The sequence below is a fragment of the Oncorhynchus keta genome, chromosome 19, assembly GCF_023373465.1.
Source record: "Oncorhynchus keta strain PuntledgeMale-10-30-2019 chromosome 19, Oket_V2, whole genome shotgun sequence".
Classification (NCBI taxonomy): domain Eukaryota; kingdom Metazoa; phylum Chordata; class Actinopteri; order Salmoniformes; family Salmonidae; genus Oncorhynchus; species Oncorhynchus keta.
This window is the reverse complement of record NC_068439.1, coordinates 38,450,141-38,470,106: the sequence shown is the minus strand read 5'-3', so window position 1 is coordinate 38,470,106 and position 19,966 is coordinate 38,450,141. Positions and strand designations below refer to the sequence as shown.

At 46.1% G+C, this 19,966-nt stretch overlaps 1 protein-coding gene across 2 annotated transcripts in view; it reads right to left on the bottom strand.

Moving 5' to 3' along the window:
* The window catches only part of LOC118398243 (E3 ubiquitin-protein ligase RNF19B-like), a 29,233-nt gene that overhangs the window by 5,544 nt on the left and 3,723 nt on the right, over positions 1–19,966 (bottom strand). For both annotated transcript variants that reach the window (XM_035793399.2, XM_035793398.2), the window contains 2 exons: positions 10,491–11,796; positions 194–393 (listed from right to left, as the gene is read on the bottom strand). In XM_035793399.2, the coding sequence (XP_035649292.1) occupies positions 194–393; positions 10,491–11,176 (886 nt within the window). In that variant the 5' untranslated portion in view covers positions 11,177–11,796. The remainder of the gene's footprint in view (positions 1–193; positions 394–10,490; positions 11,797–19,966) is intronic.

The window sequence follows — 19,966 nt, the reverse complement described above, 5'->3', positions numbered from 1 at the left end:
GTGCCGATATAGTTATTTTTGACTGCCAACAGCTAGAGTAAGAGACGGGGTGATAAGGGTTCATTCATACCGACTTACTGTTCTGTCCACCGAGACATTTGGAACATGAAAGGAGGTCTGAAAATTGCTTTATGAGAAGAGTGAGACTAATATACAGACATAATAATAACAGCATGAAGAGCAATCAAAGTACCGTGCCCGTGCTCCTGCGTGTAGCTGGGTGAGTGGTTGCTGTGCATGTGCAAGGAGAGTGCCCTCTGCTGGCGGGCCGAGTCACAGGTCTGGTTGGGGTGCCACGCCTGCTTGCAGTGGTAACAGAACTCAGCCAAGCAGCCCTCTCTACAACACACCAGCCGGGGGCAGCTGGCACAGCCCGAAGCGATCACGGCGAACCTGTCAGTGGTAGAAAGAGGAAGACATTTGATTTTCAGAAAACCTATCATATGAAATACACTGCAGCCGGACAAATGTTCACAATTAACTGAGCATTGGAGAGAAAGAGTTAGAAAAAAGAATACGAGAGGAAGGAGAAATAGGCTAAATATGATTTCAGGCTGTCTGGAGTAGCCTCAATGAAGGGCACGAGGGGAGAAAGACCCAGAGCTAATCTTCATAGCATATTATCATAATTGCAGAGTTACATGACACCACACACACACATTTCTCAATAAAGTAAATAGGCTTTCACATCACCATAAGAGGAGAGGCAGGGTTCTTATCTTATCTCGGATGTAACAAGATCATCAAGTACTGTATGTAAAGATGAAATGGTATTTCATCTCATATAACACTATTTGTAAGTGACAGTGCTCAAAGACTGAGACTGAGCAAAACTGAATTGAATTAGAAAGTGAATATCTTTCTCATCAGAAAACAATGCTAAAAATGACATATGACCCCTCGCACAATTATTGCTTTGAATGTACAGTTGAAGTCAGAAGTAATTAAGTAATTAAAACAAATTTTTCAACCATTCCACTTAACAAACTATGATTGTGAGAATAGATCCACTATATTGGACTTCAGACTAGTAATGACCTCAGCATTTCTAATAAATAGAGGTCGCTTATGGGAACATACAGTTGAAGTGGGAAGTTTACGTACACTTAGGTTGGAGTCATTCAAACTCGTTTTTCAACCACCCCACAAATTTCTTGTTAACAAACTATAGTTTTGGCAAGTCGGTTAGGACATCTACTTTGTGCATGACAAGCAATTTTTCCAACAATTGTTTACAGACATATTATTTCACTTATAATTCACTGTATCACATTTCCAGTGGGTCAGAAGTTTACATACACTAAGTTGACTATGCCTTTAAACAGCTTGGAAAATTCCAGAAAATTATGTCATGGCTTTAGAAGCTTCTGATAGGCTAATTGACATAATATGAGTCAGTTGGAGGTGTAATTGTGGATGTATTTCAAGGCCTACCTTCAAACTCAGTGCCTCTTTGCTTGACATCATGATTAAATCAAACAAAATCAGCCAAGACCCCAGAAGAAAAATGGTAAACCTCCACACCTCTGGTTCATCCTCGGGAGCAATTTCCAAACACCTGAAGGTACCACGTTCATCTGTACAAACAATAGTACGCGAGTATAAACACCATGGGACCACGCAGCCGTCACACCGCTCAGGAAGGAGACGCGTTCTGTCTCCTAGAGATGAACGTACTTTGGTGCGAAAAGTGCAAATCAATCCCAGAACAACAGCAAAGGACCTTGTGAAGATGCTGGAGGAAACAGGTACAAAAGTATCTATATCCACAGTAAAACGAGTCCTATATCGACATAACCTGAAAGGCCGCTCAGCAAGGAAGAAGCCACTGCTCCAAAACTGCCATAAAAAAGCCAGACTATGGTTTGCAACTGCACATGGGGACAAATATCGTACTTTTTGGAGAAAGGTACTCTGGTCTGATGAAACAAAAATAGAACTGTTTGGCCATAATGACCATCTTTATGTTTGCAGGAAAAAGGGGGAGGCTTGCAAGCCGAAGAACACCATCCCAACCGTGAAGCATGGGGGTGGAAGCATCATGTTGTGGGGGTGCTTTGCTGCAGGAGGGACTGGTGCACGTCACAAAATAGATGGAGTCAATTGTGGATATATTGAAGCACCATCTCAAGACATCAGTCAGGAAGTTGAAGCTTGGTCGCAAATGGATCTTCCAAATGGACAATGACCACAAGCGTAAATTGTGGCAAAATGTCTTAAGGACAATAAAGTCAAGGCATTGGAGTGGCCATCACAAAGCCATGACCTCAATCTTATAGACAATTTGTGGGCAGAACTGAAAAATGTGTGTGTGAGCAAGGAGGCCTACAAACCTGACTCAGTTACACCAGCTATGTCAGGAGGAATGGGCAAAAATTCACCCAACTTATTGTGGGAAGCTTGTGGAAGGCTACCCGAATCGTTTGAACCAAGTTCAACAATTTAAAGGCAATGGTACTAAATACTAATTGAGTTTATGTAAACTTCTGACCCACTGGGAATGTGATGAAAGAAATAAAAGCTGAAATAAATCATTCTCTCTACTATTATTCTGACATTTCACATTCTTAAAATAAACTGGTGATCCTAACTGACCTAAGACACCGCTCTCCTCAAGAACTCCAGTGTTCCGCTACACAGGCCAACCAGATGTCAAATACCAAAACTGTTGAAATCCTATTCTGTCTCTTTAAAAACCTCAAACGAGGGGAAATGTTAACACCACTATGGTTTTTCCCCTTTAACACAGTTCTTAGCAGCACCTTAAATACAGTTTGTGCTGGTTTCTCTCCCAATTACTTTGTTTGTTCAAACTGGCAACATGTCTTCAAGCCTGAGCTCAGTGGCTTGTTGCAACAGAGTAGAGACACAAGTTGCCACGGCAGCCTTTTCCCTGTAGGAACATTCCATGTCAACGCTGCATTTTGCTACACCCGCGATAACATCTGCTAAATATGTGTATGTGACCAATAAAATGTGATTTGATTGGTCGGTTCTTCTGCGTTGGAGCACGACCGTGACTGACATCACGGCTTTGAGCGGTGAGAATCTGAGGAGTCCAATGCTGACAAGCTGCAGGTTTGGAGCAAATGCACTCTGACAGCCACGTCTAAGAATGGCGCAAGCTGTCAATGCTTTTAAATGGTGATACAATGCTGTGTTTTCAACTAGGCTATCATTACAGTACAAATGTAATACACTGTCTGTGACTGTACACACATACACTCAGTCCTGTGAGTGTGTAATTTTTCATTTATTTCACCTTTATTTAACGAGGTAGGCCAGTTGAGAACAAGTTCTCATTTACAACTGCGACCTGGCCAAGATTAAGTAAAAGCAGTGCGACAAAAACTACAACACAGAGTTACACATGGGATAAACAAACGTATAGTCAATAACACAGTAGAAAAGTCTTTATACAGTGTGTGTGTAACAGTATAACTTTTATCCGTCCCCTCGCCCCTCGCCCCGACCTCGAACCAGGGACCCTCTGCACACATCAACGACAGTCACCCACAAAGCATCGTTACCCATTGCGCCACAAAAGCCGCGGCCCTTGCAGGGCAAGGGGAACCACTACTTCGAGGCCTCAGAGCGAGTGACGTCACCAATTGAAACGCTATTAGCGCGCACCACCGCTAACTAGCTAGCCATTTCACATCGGTTACATGTGCAAATGAAGAAAGATCAGGGAGGTAAGGCAATAAATAGAACATAGTGGCGAAATAATTACAATTTAGCATTAACATTGGAGTGATAGATGTGCAGATGATGATGTGCAAGTAGAGATGCTGGTGTGCAAAAGAGCAGAACAATAACAATGTGTGGATGCTTGCTCCTACCTATCTCTCTGATTTGGTCCTGCCGTACATACCTACACGTACGCTATGGTCACAAGACGCAGGCCTCCCAATTGTCCCTAGAATTTCTAAGCAAACAGTTGGAGGCAGGGCTTTCTCCTATAGAGCTCCATTTTTATGGAATGGTCTGCCTACCCATGTAAGAGACGCAAACTCGGTCTCAACCTTTAAGTCTTTACTGAAGACTCATCTCTTCAGTGGGTCATATGATTGAGTGTAGTCTGGCCCAGGAGTGGGAAGGTGAACGGAAAGGCTCTGGAGCAACGAACCGCCCTTGCTGTCTCTGCCTGGCCGGTTCCGCTCTTTTCCACTGGGATTCTCTGCCTCTAACCCTATTACAGGGGCTGAGTCACTGGCTTACTGGGGCTCTTTCATACCGTCCCTAGGAGAGGTGCGTCACTTGAGTGGGTTGAGTCACTGATGTGATCTTCCTGTCTGGGTTGGCGCCCCCCCCTTGGGTTGTGCCGTGGCGGAGATCTTTATGGGCTATACTCGGCCTTGTCTCAGGATGGTAAGTTGGTGGATGAAGATATCCCTCTCGTGGTGTGGGGCTGTGCTTTGGCAAAGTGGGTGGGGTTATATCCTTCCTGTTTGGCCCTGTCCGGGGGTGTCCTCGGATGGGGCCACAGTGTCTCCTGACCCCTCCTGTCTCAGCCTCCAGTATTTATGCTGCAGTAGTTTATGTGTCGGGGGACTAGGGTCAGTTTGTTATGTGGAGTACTTCTCCTGTCCTATTCGGTGTCCTGTGTGAATTTAAGTGTGCTCTCTCTAATTCTCTCTTTCTTTCTCTCTCTCTCTCTTGGAGGACCTGAGCCCTAGGACCATGCTTCAGGACTACCTGACATGATGACTCCTTGCTGTCCCCAGTCCACCTGGCCATGCTGCTGCTCCAGTTTCAACTGTTCTGCTTTATTATTATTGGACCATGCTGGTCATTTATGAACATTTGAACATCTTGGCCATGTTCTGTTATAATCTCCACCCGGCACAGCCAGAAGAGGACTGGCCACCCCACATAGCCTGGTTCCTCTCTAGGTTTCTTCCTAGGTTTTTGCCTTTCTAGGGAGTTTTTCCTAGCAACCGTGCTTCTACACCTGCATTGCTTGATGTTTGGGGTTTTAGGCTGGGTTTCTGTACAGCACTTTGAGATATCAGTTGATGTACGAAGGGCTATATAAATAAATTTGATTTGATTTGATGAGGTAGTTGGATGGGCTATTTACAGATGGGCTGTGTACAGATGCAGTGATCGGTAAGTTGCTCTGACAGCTGATGCTTAAAGTTAGTGAGTGAGATATAGGTCTCCAGCTTCAGTGATTTTTGCAATTTGTTCCAGTCATTTGCAGCAGAGAACTGGAAGGAAAGGCAGCCAAAGGAAGTGTTGGCTTTGGGGATTGACCAGTGAAATATACCTGCTGGAGCGTGTGCTACGGGTGGGTGTTGCTACGGTGACCAGTGAGCTGAGATAAGGCAGGGCTTTACCTAGCAAAGACTTATAGATGACCTGGAGCCAGTGAGTATGGCGACAAATATGTAGTGAGGGCCAGGCAACGAGAGCATACAGGTCGCAGTGGTGGGTAGTAATGATCACTTTAAATAAATCCCAACCTCTCCGTTACCCCTGGCAACACTGGATACCTCTGTGCCGCATCACTAGTCACCATAGCAACTGACAGCCTGCAGAGCGACCATAGGCCTATCGCTGCTCTGATTGGTTGTCTCCCCCAGTCAATCAGTGAGGTCTGATTGCGGAATGGGGATGGAACTGACCAATGAGACTAAAGGACAATGAAGCTCAAGAGTTAAAATCTTCACAAGAATAATAGATTGAGATGGTGTGTGTGTGTGTGTGGTGTGTGTGTGTGTGTGTGTGTGTGTGTGTGTGTGTGTGTGTGTGTGTGTGTGTGTGTGTGTGTGTGTGTGTGTGTGTGTGTGTGTGTGTGTGTGTGTGTGTGTGTGTGTGTGTGTGTGTGTGTGTGTGTGTGTGTGTGTGTGTGTGTGTGTGTGTGTATCTATATATATATATATATATATATATATACTGCTCAAAAAAATAAAGGGAACACTAAAATAACACATCCTAGATCTGAATGAACAAAATATTCTTATTAAATACTTTTCTTTACATAGTTGACTGTGCTGACAACAAAATCACACACAAATTATCAATGGAAATCAAATGTATCAACCCATGGAGGTCTGGATTTGGAGTCACACTCAAAATTAAAGTGGAAAACCACACTACAGGCTTATCCAACTTTGATGTAATGTCCTTAAAACAAGTCAAAATGAGGCTCAGTAGTGTGTGTGGCCTCCACGTGCCTGTATGACCTCCCTACAACGCCAGGGCATGCTCCTGATGAGGTGGCGGGTGGTCTCCTGAGGGATCTCCTCCCAGACATTTACATTACATTTAACATTTAAGTCATTTAGCAGACGCTCTTATCCAGAGCGACTTACAAATTGGTGCATTCACCTTATGACATCCAGTGGAACAGTCACTTTACAATAGTGCATCTAAATCTTAAAAGGGGGGTGAGAAGGATTACTTATCCTATCCTAGGTATTCCTTAAAGAGGTGGGGTTTCAGGTGTCTCCGGAAGGTGGTGATTGACTCCGCTGTCCTGGCGTCGTGAGGAGTTTGTTCCACCATTGGGGGCCAGAGCAGCGAACAGTTTTGACTGGGCTGAGCGGGAACTGTACTTCCTCAGTGGTAGGGAGGCGAGCAGGCCAGAGGTGGATGAACGCAGTGCCCTTGTTTGGGTGTAGGGCCTGATCAGAGCCTGGAGGTACTGAGGTGCCGTTCCCCTCACAGCTCCGTAGGCAAGCACCATGGTCTTGTAGCGGATGCGAGCTTCAACTGGAAGCCAGTGGAGAGAGCGGAGGAGCGGGGTGACGTGAGAGAACTTGGGAAGGTTGAACACCAGACGGGCTGCGGCGTTCTGGATGAGTTGTAGGGGTTTAATGGCACAGGCAGGGAGCCCAGCCAACAGCGAGTTGCAGTAATCCAGACGGGAGATGACAAGTGCCTGGATTAGGACCTGCGCCGCTTCCTGTGTGAGTCGTACTCTGCGGATGTTGTAGAGCATGAACCTACAGGAACGGGCCACCGCCTTGATGTTAGTTGAGAACGACAGGGTGTTGTCCAGGATCACGCCAAGGTTCTTAGCGCTCTGGGAGGAGGACACAATGGAGTTGTCAACCGTGATGGCGAGATCATGGAACGGGCAGTCCTTCCCCGGAGGAAGAGCAGCTCCGTCTTGCCGAGGTTCAGCTTGAGGTGGTGATCCGTCATCCACACTGATATGTCTGCCAGACATGCAGAGATGCGATTCGCCACCTGGTCATCAGAAGGGGGAAAGGAGAAGATTAATTGTGTGTCGTCTGCATAGCAATGATAGGAGAGACCATGTGAGGTTATGACAGAGCCAAGTGACTTGGTGTATAGCGAGAATAGGAGAGGGCCTAGAACAGAGCCCTGGGGGACACCAGTGGTGAGAGCGCATGGTGAGGAGACAGATTCTCGCCACGCCACCTGGTAGGAGCGACCTGTCAGGTAGGACGCAATCCAAGCGTGGGCCGCGCCGGAGATGCCCAACTCGGAGAGGGTGGAGAGGAGGATCTGATGGTTCACAGTATCGAAGGCAGCCGATAGGTCTAGAAGGATGAGAGCAGAGGAGAGAGAGTTAGCTTTAGCGGTGCGGAGCGCCTCCGTGATACAGAGAAGAGCAGTCTCAGTTGAATGACTAGTCTTGAAACCTGACTGATTTGGATCAAGAAGGTCATTCTGAGAGAGATAGCGGGAGAGCTGGCCAAGGACGGCACGTTCAAGAGTTTTGGAGAGAAAAGAAAGAAGGGATACTGGTCTGTAGTTGTTGACATCGGAGGGATCGAGTGTAGGTTTTTTCAGAAGGGGTGCAACTCTCGCTCTCTTGAAGACGGAAGGGACGTAGCCAGCGGTCAGGGATGAGTTGATGAGCGAGGTGAGGTAAGGGAGAAGGTCTCCGGAAATGGTCTGGAGAAGAGAGGAGGGGATAGGGTCAAGCGGGCAGGTTGTTGGGCGGCCGGCCGTCACAAGACGCGAGATTTCATCTGGAGAGAGAGGGGAGAAAGAGGTCAGAGCACAGGGTAGGGCAGTGTGAGCAGAACCAGCGGTGTCGTTTGACTTAGCAAACGAGGATCGGATGTCGTCGACCTTCTTTTCAAAATGGTTGACAAAGTCATCTGCAGAGAGGGAGGAGGGGGGGGTGGGGTTCAGGAGGGAGGAGAAGGTGGCAAAGAGCTTCCTAGGGTTAGAGGCAGAAGCATGGAATTTAGAGTGGTAGAAAGTGGCTTTAGCAGCAGAGACAGAAGAGGAAAATGTAGAGAGGAGGGAGCGAAAGGATGCCAGGTCCGCAGGGAGGCGAGTTTTCCTCCATTTCCACTCGGCTGCCCGGAGCCCTGTTCTGTGAGCTCGCAATGAGTCGTCGAGCCACGGAGCGGGAGGGGAGGACCGAGCCGGCCTGGAGGATAGGGGGCATAGAGAGTCAAAGGATGCAGAAAGGGAGGAGAGGAGACCTGGACTAAAGCATCCGCCAACTCTGTGGTGCAACGTGGCGTTGGTGGATGGAGCGAGACATGATGTCCCAGATGTGCTCAATTGGATTCAGGTCTGGGGAACGGGCGGGCCAGTCCATAGCATCAATGCCTTCCTCTTGCAGGAACTGCTGACACACTCCAGCCACATGAGGTCTAGCATTGTCTTGCATTAGGAGGAACCCAGGGCCAACCGCACCAGCATATGGTCTCACAAGGGGTTTGAGGATCTCATCTCGGTACCTAATGGCAGTCAGGCTACTTCTGGCGAGCACATGGAGGGCTGTGCAGCCCCCCAAAGAAATGCCACCCCACACCATGACTGACCCACCGCCAAACCGGTCATGCTGGAGGATGTTGCAGGCAGCAGAACGTTCTCCACTGCGTCTCCACCTGCTTTAATCTGTGAAGAGCACAGGGCACCAGTGGCAAATTTGCCAATCTTGGTGTTCAAAAGTGACCAAAACATCAGCCAGGAAGCATAGGAACTGAGAAGTGGTCTGTGGTCACCACCTGTAGAACCACTCCTTTATTGGGGGTGTCTTGCTAATTGCCTATAATTTCCACCTGTTGTCTATTCCATTTGCACAACAGCATGTGAAATTTATGGTCAATCAGTGTTGCTTGTGTCAGGGTTGGGCTCAATCCAGAATGGAATTGAGAATGCCTCGGAAATTCCAATAACATTATTACATTTAAATTGAAGTAGTAAACAGGATACAGAACTCCAAATCGAAACAAAATATAATTAAATGCCTAATCTATTCTACAGTGCCTTCAGAAAGTATTCATACCCTTGACTTATTCCACATTTTGTTGTATTACAGCTTGAATGGGAGTCAATTCCCAAAATTCTAAATTGAGGCAAACCCTGGTGTGTGCGAGTGTTGGTGTGTGTGTGATCATTCAAGTGAGTTAAGTAGTCTGGGGTTTGTGACTAAGATAAACATATTTTTTTTAAAGAGAGAAAGAAAGTAAAAGACAAATAAAGAAAGAGCGATTTAGACAGAGGTCCCCGAGACTCCACAGCCAGGGACAATCCAGGCCACTTTACTATGACCAAGGCCACATATTCACATAATGTAGTACCATTATGACATACACAATGTCAAGTGTATGGAATCTGTACTCTTCAAGTAGGTCAATGATGACACACACACACACACACACACACACACACACACACACACACACACACACACACACACACACACACACACACACACACACACACACACACACACACACACACACAGAGTGCCCCTTTGAAAAGCTCCACTCCCGTTAGCCCAAACCACACTAGACCTTTCCATGGTAGGGCTGTAGAGAGGGAATAGTTGTGTAGTGAGTCATTCTGGTCATTTTAGAATGTAGGTCATCTATAGTCCAGCCCACTCTCTTGGTCCTTCCCCTCTGTCTGACAGGATTCACATTACCAAACTGGCATGTTTCCTTTGAATATAACCAGCACAGATAATCTGTGCTTTCCCTCCTACATACACATGCATGCGTGTGTCACCTACACACAAACACAGACATACATACACATAAACACACACACACAAAATAGGCTCCTACCAGTTTATCAGAAATTTCCCCATATCACATTACACGATCAGCCACTGAGCACTGTCCTTCCCCTAGTAACCACATAATAGTCTGCAACATTCTTAACCTACTTAGAGAATTCTAGGCTATAAATCTTTCCTCTCACTTTTGTCACCTCTAAAGCTTGTTATAACACTGGAGGTCATTCCAGTTCACGACTAACATCCTCAGACTTTGGATAACTGACAGAACACTGCTTTGAAAGCATGAATCTGCAAACAAACAAATACAAGTTATAGTATGAGTTAATGGTAAGGGTTTGGTGAAGGTAACGGTTAAGTTCAGGGGTTATAATCACATTTGTGATCAGAAAGCGCTTTAAGGTACTTCCGCCCCTTCTACCATGGCTAGACAGTGATGGCTCTATAGAGTTAGGATTAAGGTTCAGGTTCACACTCAGGTTACGATTAAGGTTAAGGCCAGGCAACAACGTAAATGAACTCTTACCCGCAGTCGGGCGCGGGACACCAGCGGCAGTCTGGGTCGGAGGCCAGGCAGCGTCGCAGCAGGAACTCCTCATACTTCCCCAGCAGACCTACGTCGTCCAAAATGTCCGCCACCTGATGAGGCGCCAGGCGCTCCGAGCACTCGGGGCAGCTGAGATGGACGCGGCTCTCCGTGATCTCAATGCGCAGGTACTGGCGCAGGCAGCACAGGCAGGAGCGGTGGCTGCAGCCCAGCAGCTCAGGGAGCTGTTCGGGGGGCTGGGGCACCAGGCACAAGGGGCACTCCAGGAAGTCTGCTGGAGGAGAGGCGCTGGTGGAGCTGGAGGACTGGGGCAGACCCAGGGAGAGCCGACTGGAAGAGAGGGGCTCTGCTGGGGGGGAGGTGGCTGGGTCCTGGGGGGCGTCCGTGGTGGTGGTGGTGGTGGTGGTGGGGGCTGGGTTAGGTGTGGGAGTAGAAGGGACTACGGGGGGGACAAGGGGGGTGAGTTGCTGTTGTTGATGGTTTTGGTTGTGGAGCTGGGATAAATGTGTGGTCGCCCCTGCATTGGCGCTCCGGGAACCCCGTTTGCTGTGGAAAAGGCTGTGGAAGGAGATGCGTCCTTGGCGTTTTCCTGGTGCCCGGCATTTGGGGTTGGGAATGCCGCTCACCGAGGAGTGGGGGGATTCCGAGTCCCTTTCCGATCCCATTTTCCCAGAAAGTGACACACGGAAGCTTCTTTCCTTTTCCGCTCTTATTATAGTCTTATATTACTGTGATGAAGCTTTCCTCACACACACACACAAGGGTACTTATCCTTGGGTGAAACCAGAATGGAATGTCACTGATACCCAGTTGGAAACCCCTTTTCCCCTTCCTCTGACAAGAAACAATGGAACGCACAAATGGAACTATAAACGAGAAGACAAAAGTGAAAGAAACAAAGTCCCCTTCCTCCCACTGGCGTTCACACCTCTCACACTCAGTTGCTCCAAATCAAGAATGTGAGAAAAGTAACAGGTGTGCTTTCATCGAAACAAACATGGGGGTCCAAACGGACAGTAAACTGTTACTGTAAACCACAAAGAGGAGAATGACTACAACAAGAAACGTCAATGTCCCTTCTCAGTTTCTCAATTCAAACGAGGAGGAAAAAAAACATGATAGGAACGTTCTAGAATTTAAAGAACAACGTCTTGGAGGTTATTCAAATGTTCTTAAATCCTTCTTGGTGGTTGCTCCAGTCAGATGTTCTTCTCTCGTCCTTTATTCTCTCTTGTTCTTCTCCTCTTCCCTTCTCTGTGTCTCTCTTACACTCTCAATCAACCGTCTGTGAGGAGGAAGAAGATAACAGGAAGTTAGCAGTGCAAAGAGCCCAGGGAGCATGCTCAGTATGACACACCTCTCCCTCCTTGCTCGTTCTCTATCTCACTTTTTCGACTTCACAATGAACTCTTGGTGCAGATAGCCAGGAAGAAGAAATTAAATACAGTGCATTCGGAAAGTATTCAGACCCCTTGACTTTTTACACATTTTGTTACGTTATAGCCTTATTCTAAAATGGATTAAATTACTCCCCCCCCCCTCATTAATCAACACACAATACCCCATAATGACAAAGAAAAAAAAGGGTTTTAGACATTTTTGCAAATGTATTTAAAATAAAAAACAGAAATACCTCATTTACATAAGTATTCAGACCCTTTGCTATGAGATTGAGCTCAGGTGCAACCTGTTTCAATTGGTCATCCAAGACGTGTTTCTACAACTTGATTGGAGTCACGCTGTGATAAACTCAATTGATTGGACATGATTTGGAAAGGCACACACCTGTCTATATAAGGTCCCACTGTGGACCAAAAACCAAGTCATGAGGTCAAAGGAATTGTCCATAGCATTGAAGGTCCCCAAGAACACAATGGCCTCCATCATTATTAAATGGAAGAAGTTTGGAACCACCAAGATTCTTCCTAGAGATGGATGCCTGGCAGCCAAACTGAGCAATCGGGGGAGAAGGGCCTTGGTCAGGGAGGTGATCAAGAACCAGATGGTCACTCTAACAGAGCTCCAGAGATGCTCTGTGGAGAAGGGAGAACCTTCCAGAAGGACAAACATCTCTGCAGCACTCCACCACTACTCATTAAAAGGTACATGACAGCCTGCTTCGAGTTAGCCAAAAGGCACCTAAAGACTCTCAGATCATGAGAAACAAGATTCACTGGTCTGATCAAACCAAGATTGAGCTCTTCAGCCTGAATGCCAAGCATCACGTCTGGAGGAAACCAGGCACCATCCCTACGGTGAAGCATGGTGGTGACAGCATCATGCTGTGGGGATGTTATTCAGCGGCAGGGACTTGGAGACTAGTCAGGATGGAGGGAACGATGACCGGCGCAAAGTACAGTGAGATCCTTGATGAAAACCTGCTCCAGAGGTGCTCATGACCTCAGACTGGGGCGAAGGTTCACCTTCCAACAAGACAATGACCCTAAGAACACAGCCAAGACAATGCAGGAGTGGCTTCGGGAGAAGTGTGAAGGTCCTTGAGAGGCCCAGCCAGAGCCCGGACTTGAACCCAATCGAACATCTCTGGAGAGACCTGAAAATATCTGTGCAGCGACGCTCCCCATCCAACATGACAAGAGCTTGGGAGGATCTGCAGAGAAGAATGAGAGGCACTTCCCAAATACAGGTGTGCCAAGCTTGTAGCATCATTCCCAAGACTCAAGGCTGTAATCGCTGCCAAAAGTGCTTCAACAAAGTACTGAGTAACGAGTCTGAATACTTATGTAAATGTGATATTGCCTTTTTTTAATGGGGTATTGTGTGTAGATTGATGAGGGGGAAAAAATATTTAATTGATTTTAGAATAAGGCTGTAACGTAACAAAATGTGGAAAAAGTCAAGGGGTCTGAATACTTTCCGAATGCACTGTACACTATGCACACGCACTGCTAGCATAATCACTGATAAAAACTTGCTCATTGACTCACACTAACTCATAAGATACAGCCCTTTGGAAAGCGGAATACTATTTTTGTGAACTTACTAATGATAATGACAATGTATCTTGAAGGGGAAGCAAACATATTCATCAGTCCAATTACCTTGTATATTATTTAACCTCTATCATTCCTTCTCGTTCTTTCTCTCATCTGCTCTTCTCTTTTGTCTCGCTCTGTCAATATGAAACCCTCTCTCTCTCACACACACACACAGTCTCAAGCTGCTCTCCACTTCACACTGGGCTGCTACTGCGGTTGCCATGCCGATGCTCACTATGAGCGAGCAAACAGCGACCCACTCAGTGACTCTGGCACTTACGTGCACAAACACACACACACGCACGCACGCACGCACGCACACACACACCACATGTACTCTTGTAATTTATAGATAATGTAGACATTGGTAATTACAGTACTGCTTAATGTATGTGTGTATTTAAACAGTGTTATAAGTGAGTGTGTGTTTGTATGCAGATAATGTTATGCTAAGTTAAGGGGAAAGGATGAGAGAATGAGAGTTATGAGGGTTGATATTTAGAACCTGTGCAACTGTCTAAGGTAGCACACCCACCTTCTAAGCACACACACTGAGTCATAACAGAGTCCTGGCCTGATTTTCTTCTCCTACAGTATACCTGGCCATAGTGTACTGGTTGATCCTCTCTCTAGACTACAAGGCAAATATGATTCTGATTCAAGTAGTAGCCTCTGAGAGCAGGAGGCTGAGACAGACACAGAGAGAGGATCAACCAGTATGTGTACTGACTCATAAAACATTAGACGTCAGCCCTTGTTGACAGAAGGGTATATGGGAAAGGGCTAACATAGATACTGTATATAGCTAGCCATGATTGATTGAAATACTATTGGTACATGTAACCACGCCAGCCCAGAAACCTCCACATCCCGTTTCTTCACCTGCGGGATCGTCTGAGACCAGCCACCCGGACAGCTGATGAAACTGTGGGTTTTAGTACAACCGAAGAATTTCTGCACAAACTGTCTCAGGGAAGGTCATCAGTGGGCAAACGCTCACCTTCGATGACCACTGGCACGCTGGAGAAGTGTGCTCTTCACGGATAATTCCTGATTTCAACAGATGGCACACAGCGTGTATGGCGTCATGTGGGCGAGCGGTTTGTTGATGTCAACGTTGTCAACAGAGTGCCCCATGGTACCAGTGGGGTTATGGGATGGGCAGGCATAAGCTACGGACAACGAACATAATTGCATTTTATAAATGGCCATTTGAAAGCACAGCGCCATTCATCCGCCGCCATCACCTCACGTTTCAGCATTATAATGCACGATCCCATATCTGTACACAATTCCTGGAAGTTGAAAATGTCCCAGATCTTCCATGTCCTGCATACTCAGCAGACATGTTACCCATTGAGCATGTTTTGGATGCTTTGGATCGACGTGCACAACAGCGTGTTCCAGTTCCCGCCGATATCCAGCAACTTCGCACAGCCATTGAAGAGTGGAACATTCCACAGGCCACAATCAACAGCCTGATCAACTCTATGTGAAGGTGATGTGTCATGCTGCATGAGGCAAATGATACACCCCAGATACTGACTGCTTTTCTGATCCACTCCCCTACCTTTATATAAGGTACCTGTGACCAACAGATGCATATCTGTATTCCCTGTCAAGGTGAAATCTATAGATTAGGGCATAATGAATTTATTTCAATTGACTGATTTCCATATGAACTGCAACTCAGTAAAATCTTTGAAATTGTTGCATGTTGAGTTTATAATTTTGTTCAGTGCAGAATCTAAAGTTTTGTGTGATATATAGAGAGAGGGGTGTGAGTGAGGAGGCATGGCAGATGGGCATGAACAGGCTGAAGACTCAGTGGTCTGGATTCTGTGATCAGCACACTCTTTGTCCCTCACTTTTCCTCCCACCCGACTGCTGCTCACTGGCTCACACACACACACACACACACACAGCATCCCGGAGTCGCCTCTGTTCACGTTGAGACTCTTGTTTTGCGTGTACTATTTAATGAAGCTGCCAGTTGAAGACTTGTGAGGTCTTGTCTGTTTCTCAAACTAGACGCACTAATGTACATGTCCTCTTGCTCAATTGTGCACCAGGGCCTCCCACTCCTCTTTCTATTCTGGTTAGGGCCAGTTTGCGCTGTTCTGTGAAGGGAGTAGTACACAGCGTTGTACGAGATCTTCCGTTTCTTGACAATTTCTCCATGGAATAGCCTTCCTTTCTCAGAACACAAATAGACTGACGAGTTTCAGAAGAAATTCTTTGTTTCTGGACATTTTGAGCGTGTAATCGAACCCACAAATGCTGATGCTCCAGATACTAAACTAGTCTAAAGAAGGACCGTTTTATTGCTTCTTTAATCAGGACAACAGTTTTCAGCTGTGCCAACATAATGGCAAAAGGGTTTTCTAATGATCAATTAGCCTTTTAAAATTATAAACTTGGATTAGCTAACACAACGTGCCATTGGAACACAGGAGTGACGGTTGCTGATAATGGACCTCTATACACCTATATAGATATTCCATTAGAAAATCTTCAGTTTTCAGCTACAATAGTAATTTATAACATTAACAATGTCTACACTGTATTTCTGGTCAATTTGATGTTATTATAATGGACAAAAAAATTGCTTTTCTTTCAAAAACAAGGACATTTCTAAGTGACCCCAAACTTTTGAACGATAGTGGAGCTGTGCTACCGAAATACCTGATAGTTGTTACACAAGCCGCTGAGTCACTTAGAGCTGAAATGCTGCTGAGTCACTTAGAGCTGAAATGCTGCTGAGTCACTTAGAGCTGAAAGCCGCTGAGTCACTTAGAGCTGAAAGCCGCTGAGTCACTTAGAGCTGAAAGCCGCTGAGTCAATTTGAGCTGAAATGCTGCTGAGTCACTTAGAGCTGAAATGCTGCTGAGTCACTTAGAGCTGAAATGCTGCTGAGTCACTCAGAGCTGAAATGCTGCTGTGTCACTTAGAGCTGAAAGCCGCTGAGTCAATTTGAGCTGAAATGCTGCTGAGTCACTTAGAGCTGAAATGCTGCTGAGTCACTCAGAGCTGAAATGCTGCTGTGTCACTTAGAGCTGAAAGCCGCTGAGTCACTTAGAGCTGAAATGCTGCTGAGTCACTTAGAGCTGAAATGCTGCTGAGTCACTTAGAGTTGAAAGCCGCTGAGTCACTCAGAGCTGAAATGCTGCTGTGTCACTTAGAGCTGAAAGCCGCTGAGTCACTTAGAGCTGAAATGCCGCTGAGTCACTTAGAGCTGAAATGCCGCTGAGTCACTTAGAGCTGAAAGCCACTGAGTCACTTAGAGCTGAAATGCTGCTGCAGCGGAGCTGTGTTGGGGATATACTTAACAAGCCTCTGCAAATACATTATGCAAAATGAAGACAATAAAAGCATGGGTTTCTTTTTTCCCAGGAACATCCAACCAAAGTAAAAGGGAAGACTGGGAAAGTTCCTATTATACTGTTGTGCTATATTTCAAGTGTTTCCCTTTGGCTACTTTGATTATGCTTTATAAAAATAAAGAGAAATAAAGAAATTACTCACAAAATTGTTTTATTCATATTATTCAGGGATATGGTTGATATTCAGTGATACAGCAACACAATCAAAGGGTGCATTGTATCGTACTGATACAGTAGTACTGTACTCCAGTAGGCCTAAAAGTCAATGAAGCTCACCACCACACAAACCATCCGATTCACATCGGTGTGTTGTTTGTGTACAAAGACTGACAGAGTGTTTGGCAAGCTAATTAGCTGGTTTGTAGTGATACTTCCTAAACCCTCTGTAAGCCCTGAGCTGTAACTGAGGACTGAGGCCTGTGTCTCTGGATAGAGCAAGTGGTCTCTGTGAACTCATGTTCTAAGTTCATTAGAGCAGAAGGGCGTAATAAATAAAAAATGGTGACAGGGTGAGGCAGTGAGATGCCCCTCTGGCTAGAGAGACAGATGCAACTCAGTGTGTCCTTCTGACTTAATCTCCTGGCAGGAGCTAATACAGAGGGAGGTAACAGAGTGAACTGCCCCTCCGGCTACGACACAGTTATACACCCCTCTTTCAACCTCTCCTCTCCTCTCTCTCCCTCTTGTTCCTTCTCGTTCTTTCTAGCTCTCCCTCTCGTTCCTCTCGCTCTGTGACAAGGGCATCGTCATGTTTCAGTAGCTCGCTAGAAAGGCTGGGCAGGCCAACGCCGCTGCCGCATCCAAACACCAGGCCAGTTGAGTCATGTCACGATGTGATGATATTACATGCTGACTGGGTTAAAAAAGGAAACATTTCCTTCTGTTCAGCTAAAAGCTCCATTATCTAGTTACCGATTGATTCATAGAGTTTGGAGGCCATTTGGTGGCCTGGTGGGCCCTCGCACACTTTCAGTAATGGTAGATGTGGGAGTTTGAAGAGGAGTTGTGTGCCAGAGACAGTCGTGGGCCATTCTGTGGAAGCACCTAGAGAAACCCCACTTTGTGATTCCTCTGCAGAACTGAAGCTGGCAGCAATGAGCTTGTCTGCAGTGGACAGTCAATCAAGCATTCAAACAAAATGAAGCAAAAGAAATACCTTGGAATACCCCCATCCCAAGCACTCGAACGCACATGGCACGCAACCCACATACTTATACACCCAGTCGTACATACATTACAGACACGTCGTCAAACACAAACACAGATGCGCGCATACACACACACACTTAAGTCTTACATGTATGGGGTGGCAGGTAGCCTCGTGGTTAGAGCGTTGGGCCAGTAACCGAAAGGTTGCTAGATTGAATACCTGAGCTGACAAGGTATAATAGTTAGAGGAGCCTTCAGGAGGCAAACTGAACGTTTCATGTGAAGCCTGGAGAAATCACAGTGGCAGAGCCCAGGCCCAGGCCCAGGCCCCAGCTCCACAGCCATAGCTCGCTGAGCTCCAATCCACAAACACAGATCAGGGTCTACCAACTGACCAGTGGGCATGAAAGTCAGGGAGGGGACGGGTAATTCGAGGGAGGAAGAGAATGAAGGAGAAGGCAGAGAGACGTGTCAGTTAGGACAGTGCATGTGAGTGGGGACAGAGATGTCACATAGGCCTATTATGGTCGACTGATAGGCTGACTTCCAGGGGACTGTAACCTGAAGCTTGTGAGCCTTAACAAACTATGATTGTGAGAATAGTTCCACTATATTGGACTTCAGACTAGTAATGACCTCAGCATTTCTAATAAATAGACGTCGCTTATTGGAATATACAGTTGAAGTCGGAAGTTTACGTACACTTAGGTTGGAGTCATTCAAACCCGTTTTTCAACCACCCCACAAATTTCTTGTTAACAAACTATAGTTTTGGCAAGTCTGTTCTGTTAGGACATCTACTTAGTGCATGACACAAGTACTTTTTTCCGACAATTATTTGCAGACAGATTATTTCACTTATAATTCACTGTGTCACATTTCCAGTGGGTCAGGAGTTTACAAACACTAAGTTGACTGTGCCTTTAAACAGCTTGGAAAATTCCAGAAAATTATGCCATGGCTTTAGAAGCTTCTGATAGGCTAATTGTCATCCTTTGAGTCAATTGGAGGTGTACCTGTGGATATATCTCAAGGCCTATCTTCAAACTCAGTGCCTCTTTGCTTGACATCATGGTTAAATTTTTAAAAATTAGCCAAGACCTCAGAAAAAAATGTTTGTAGACCTCAACAAGTCTGGCTCATCCTTGGGAGCAATTTCCAAACACCTGAAGGTACCACGTTCATCTGTACAAACAATAGTATGCAAGTATAAACACCATGGGACCACGCAGCCATCATTCCGCTCAGGAAGGAGGTGCTTTCTGTCTCCTAGAGATGAACATACTTTGATGCAAAAAGTGCAAATAAATCCCAGAACAACAGCAAAAGACCTTGTGAAGATGCTGGAGGAAACAGGTACAAAAGTATCTATATCCACAGTAAAACGAGGCCTATATCGACATAACCTGAAAGGCCGCTCAGCAAGGAAGAAGCCACTGCTCCAAAACCGCCATAAAAAAGCCTGACTACGGTTAGCGAATGCACATGGGGACAAATATCGTACTTTTTGGAGAAAGGTCCTCTGGTCTGATGAAACAAAAATAGAACTGCTTGGCCAAAATGACCAAACATAATTTGGAGGAAAAGGGGGAGGCTTGCAAGCCGAAGAACACCATCCCAACCGTGAAGCACGGGGGTGGCAGCATCATGTTGTGGTGTGGATTGCTGCAGGAGGGACTGGTGCACTTCACAAAATAGATGGCATCATGAGGTAGGACAATTATGTGGATATATTGAAGCAACATCTCATTCTTGAGGTCTTCCAAATGGACAATGACCCCAAGCATACTTCCAAAGTTGAGGCAAAATGGCTTAAGGACAACAAAGTAAAGGTATTGGAGTGGCCATCACAAAGCCATGACCTCAATCCTATAGAACATTTGTCGGCAGAACTGAAAAAGCGTGTGCATGCAAGGAGGCCTAC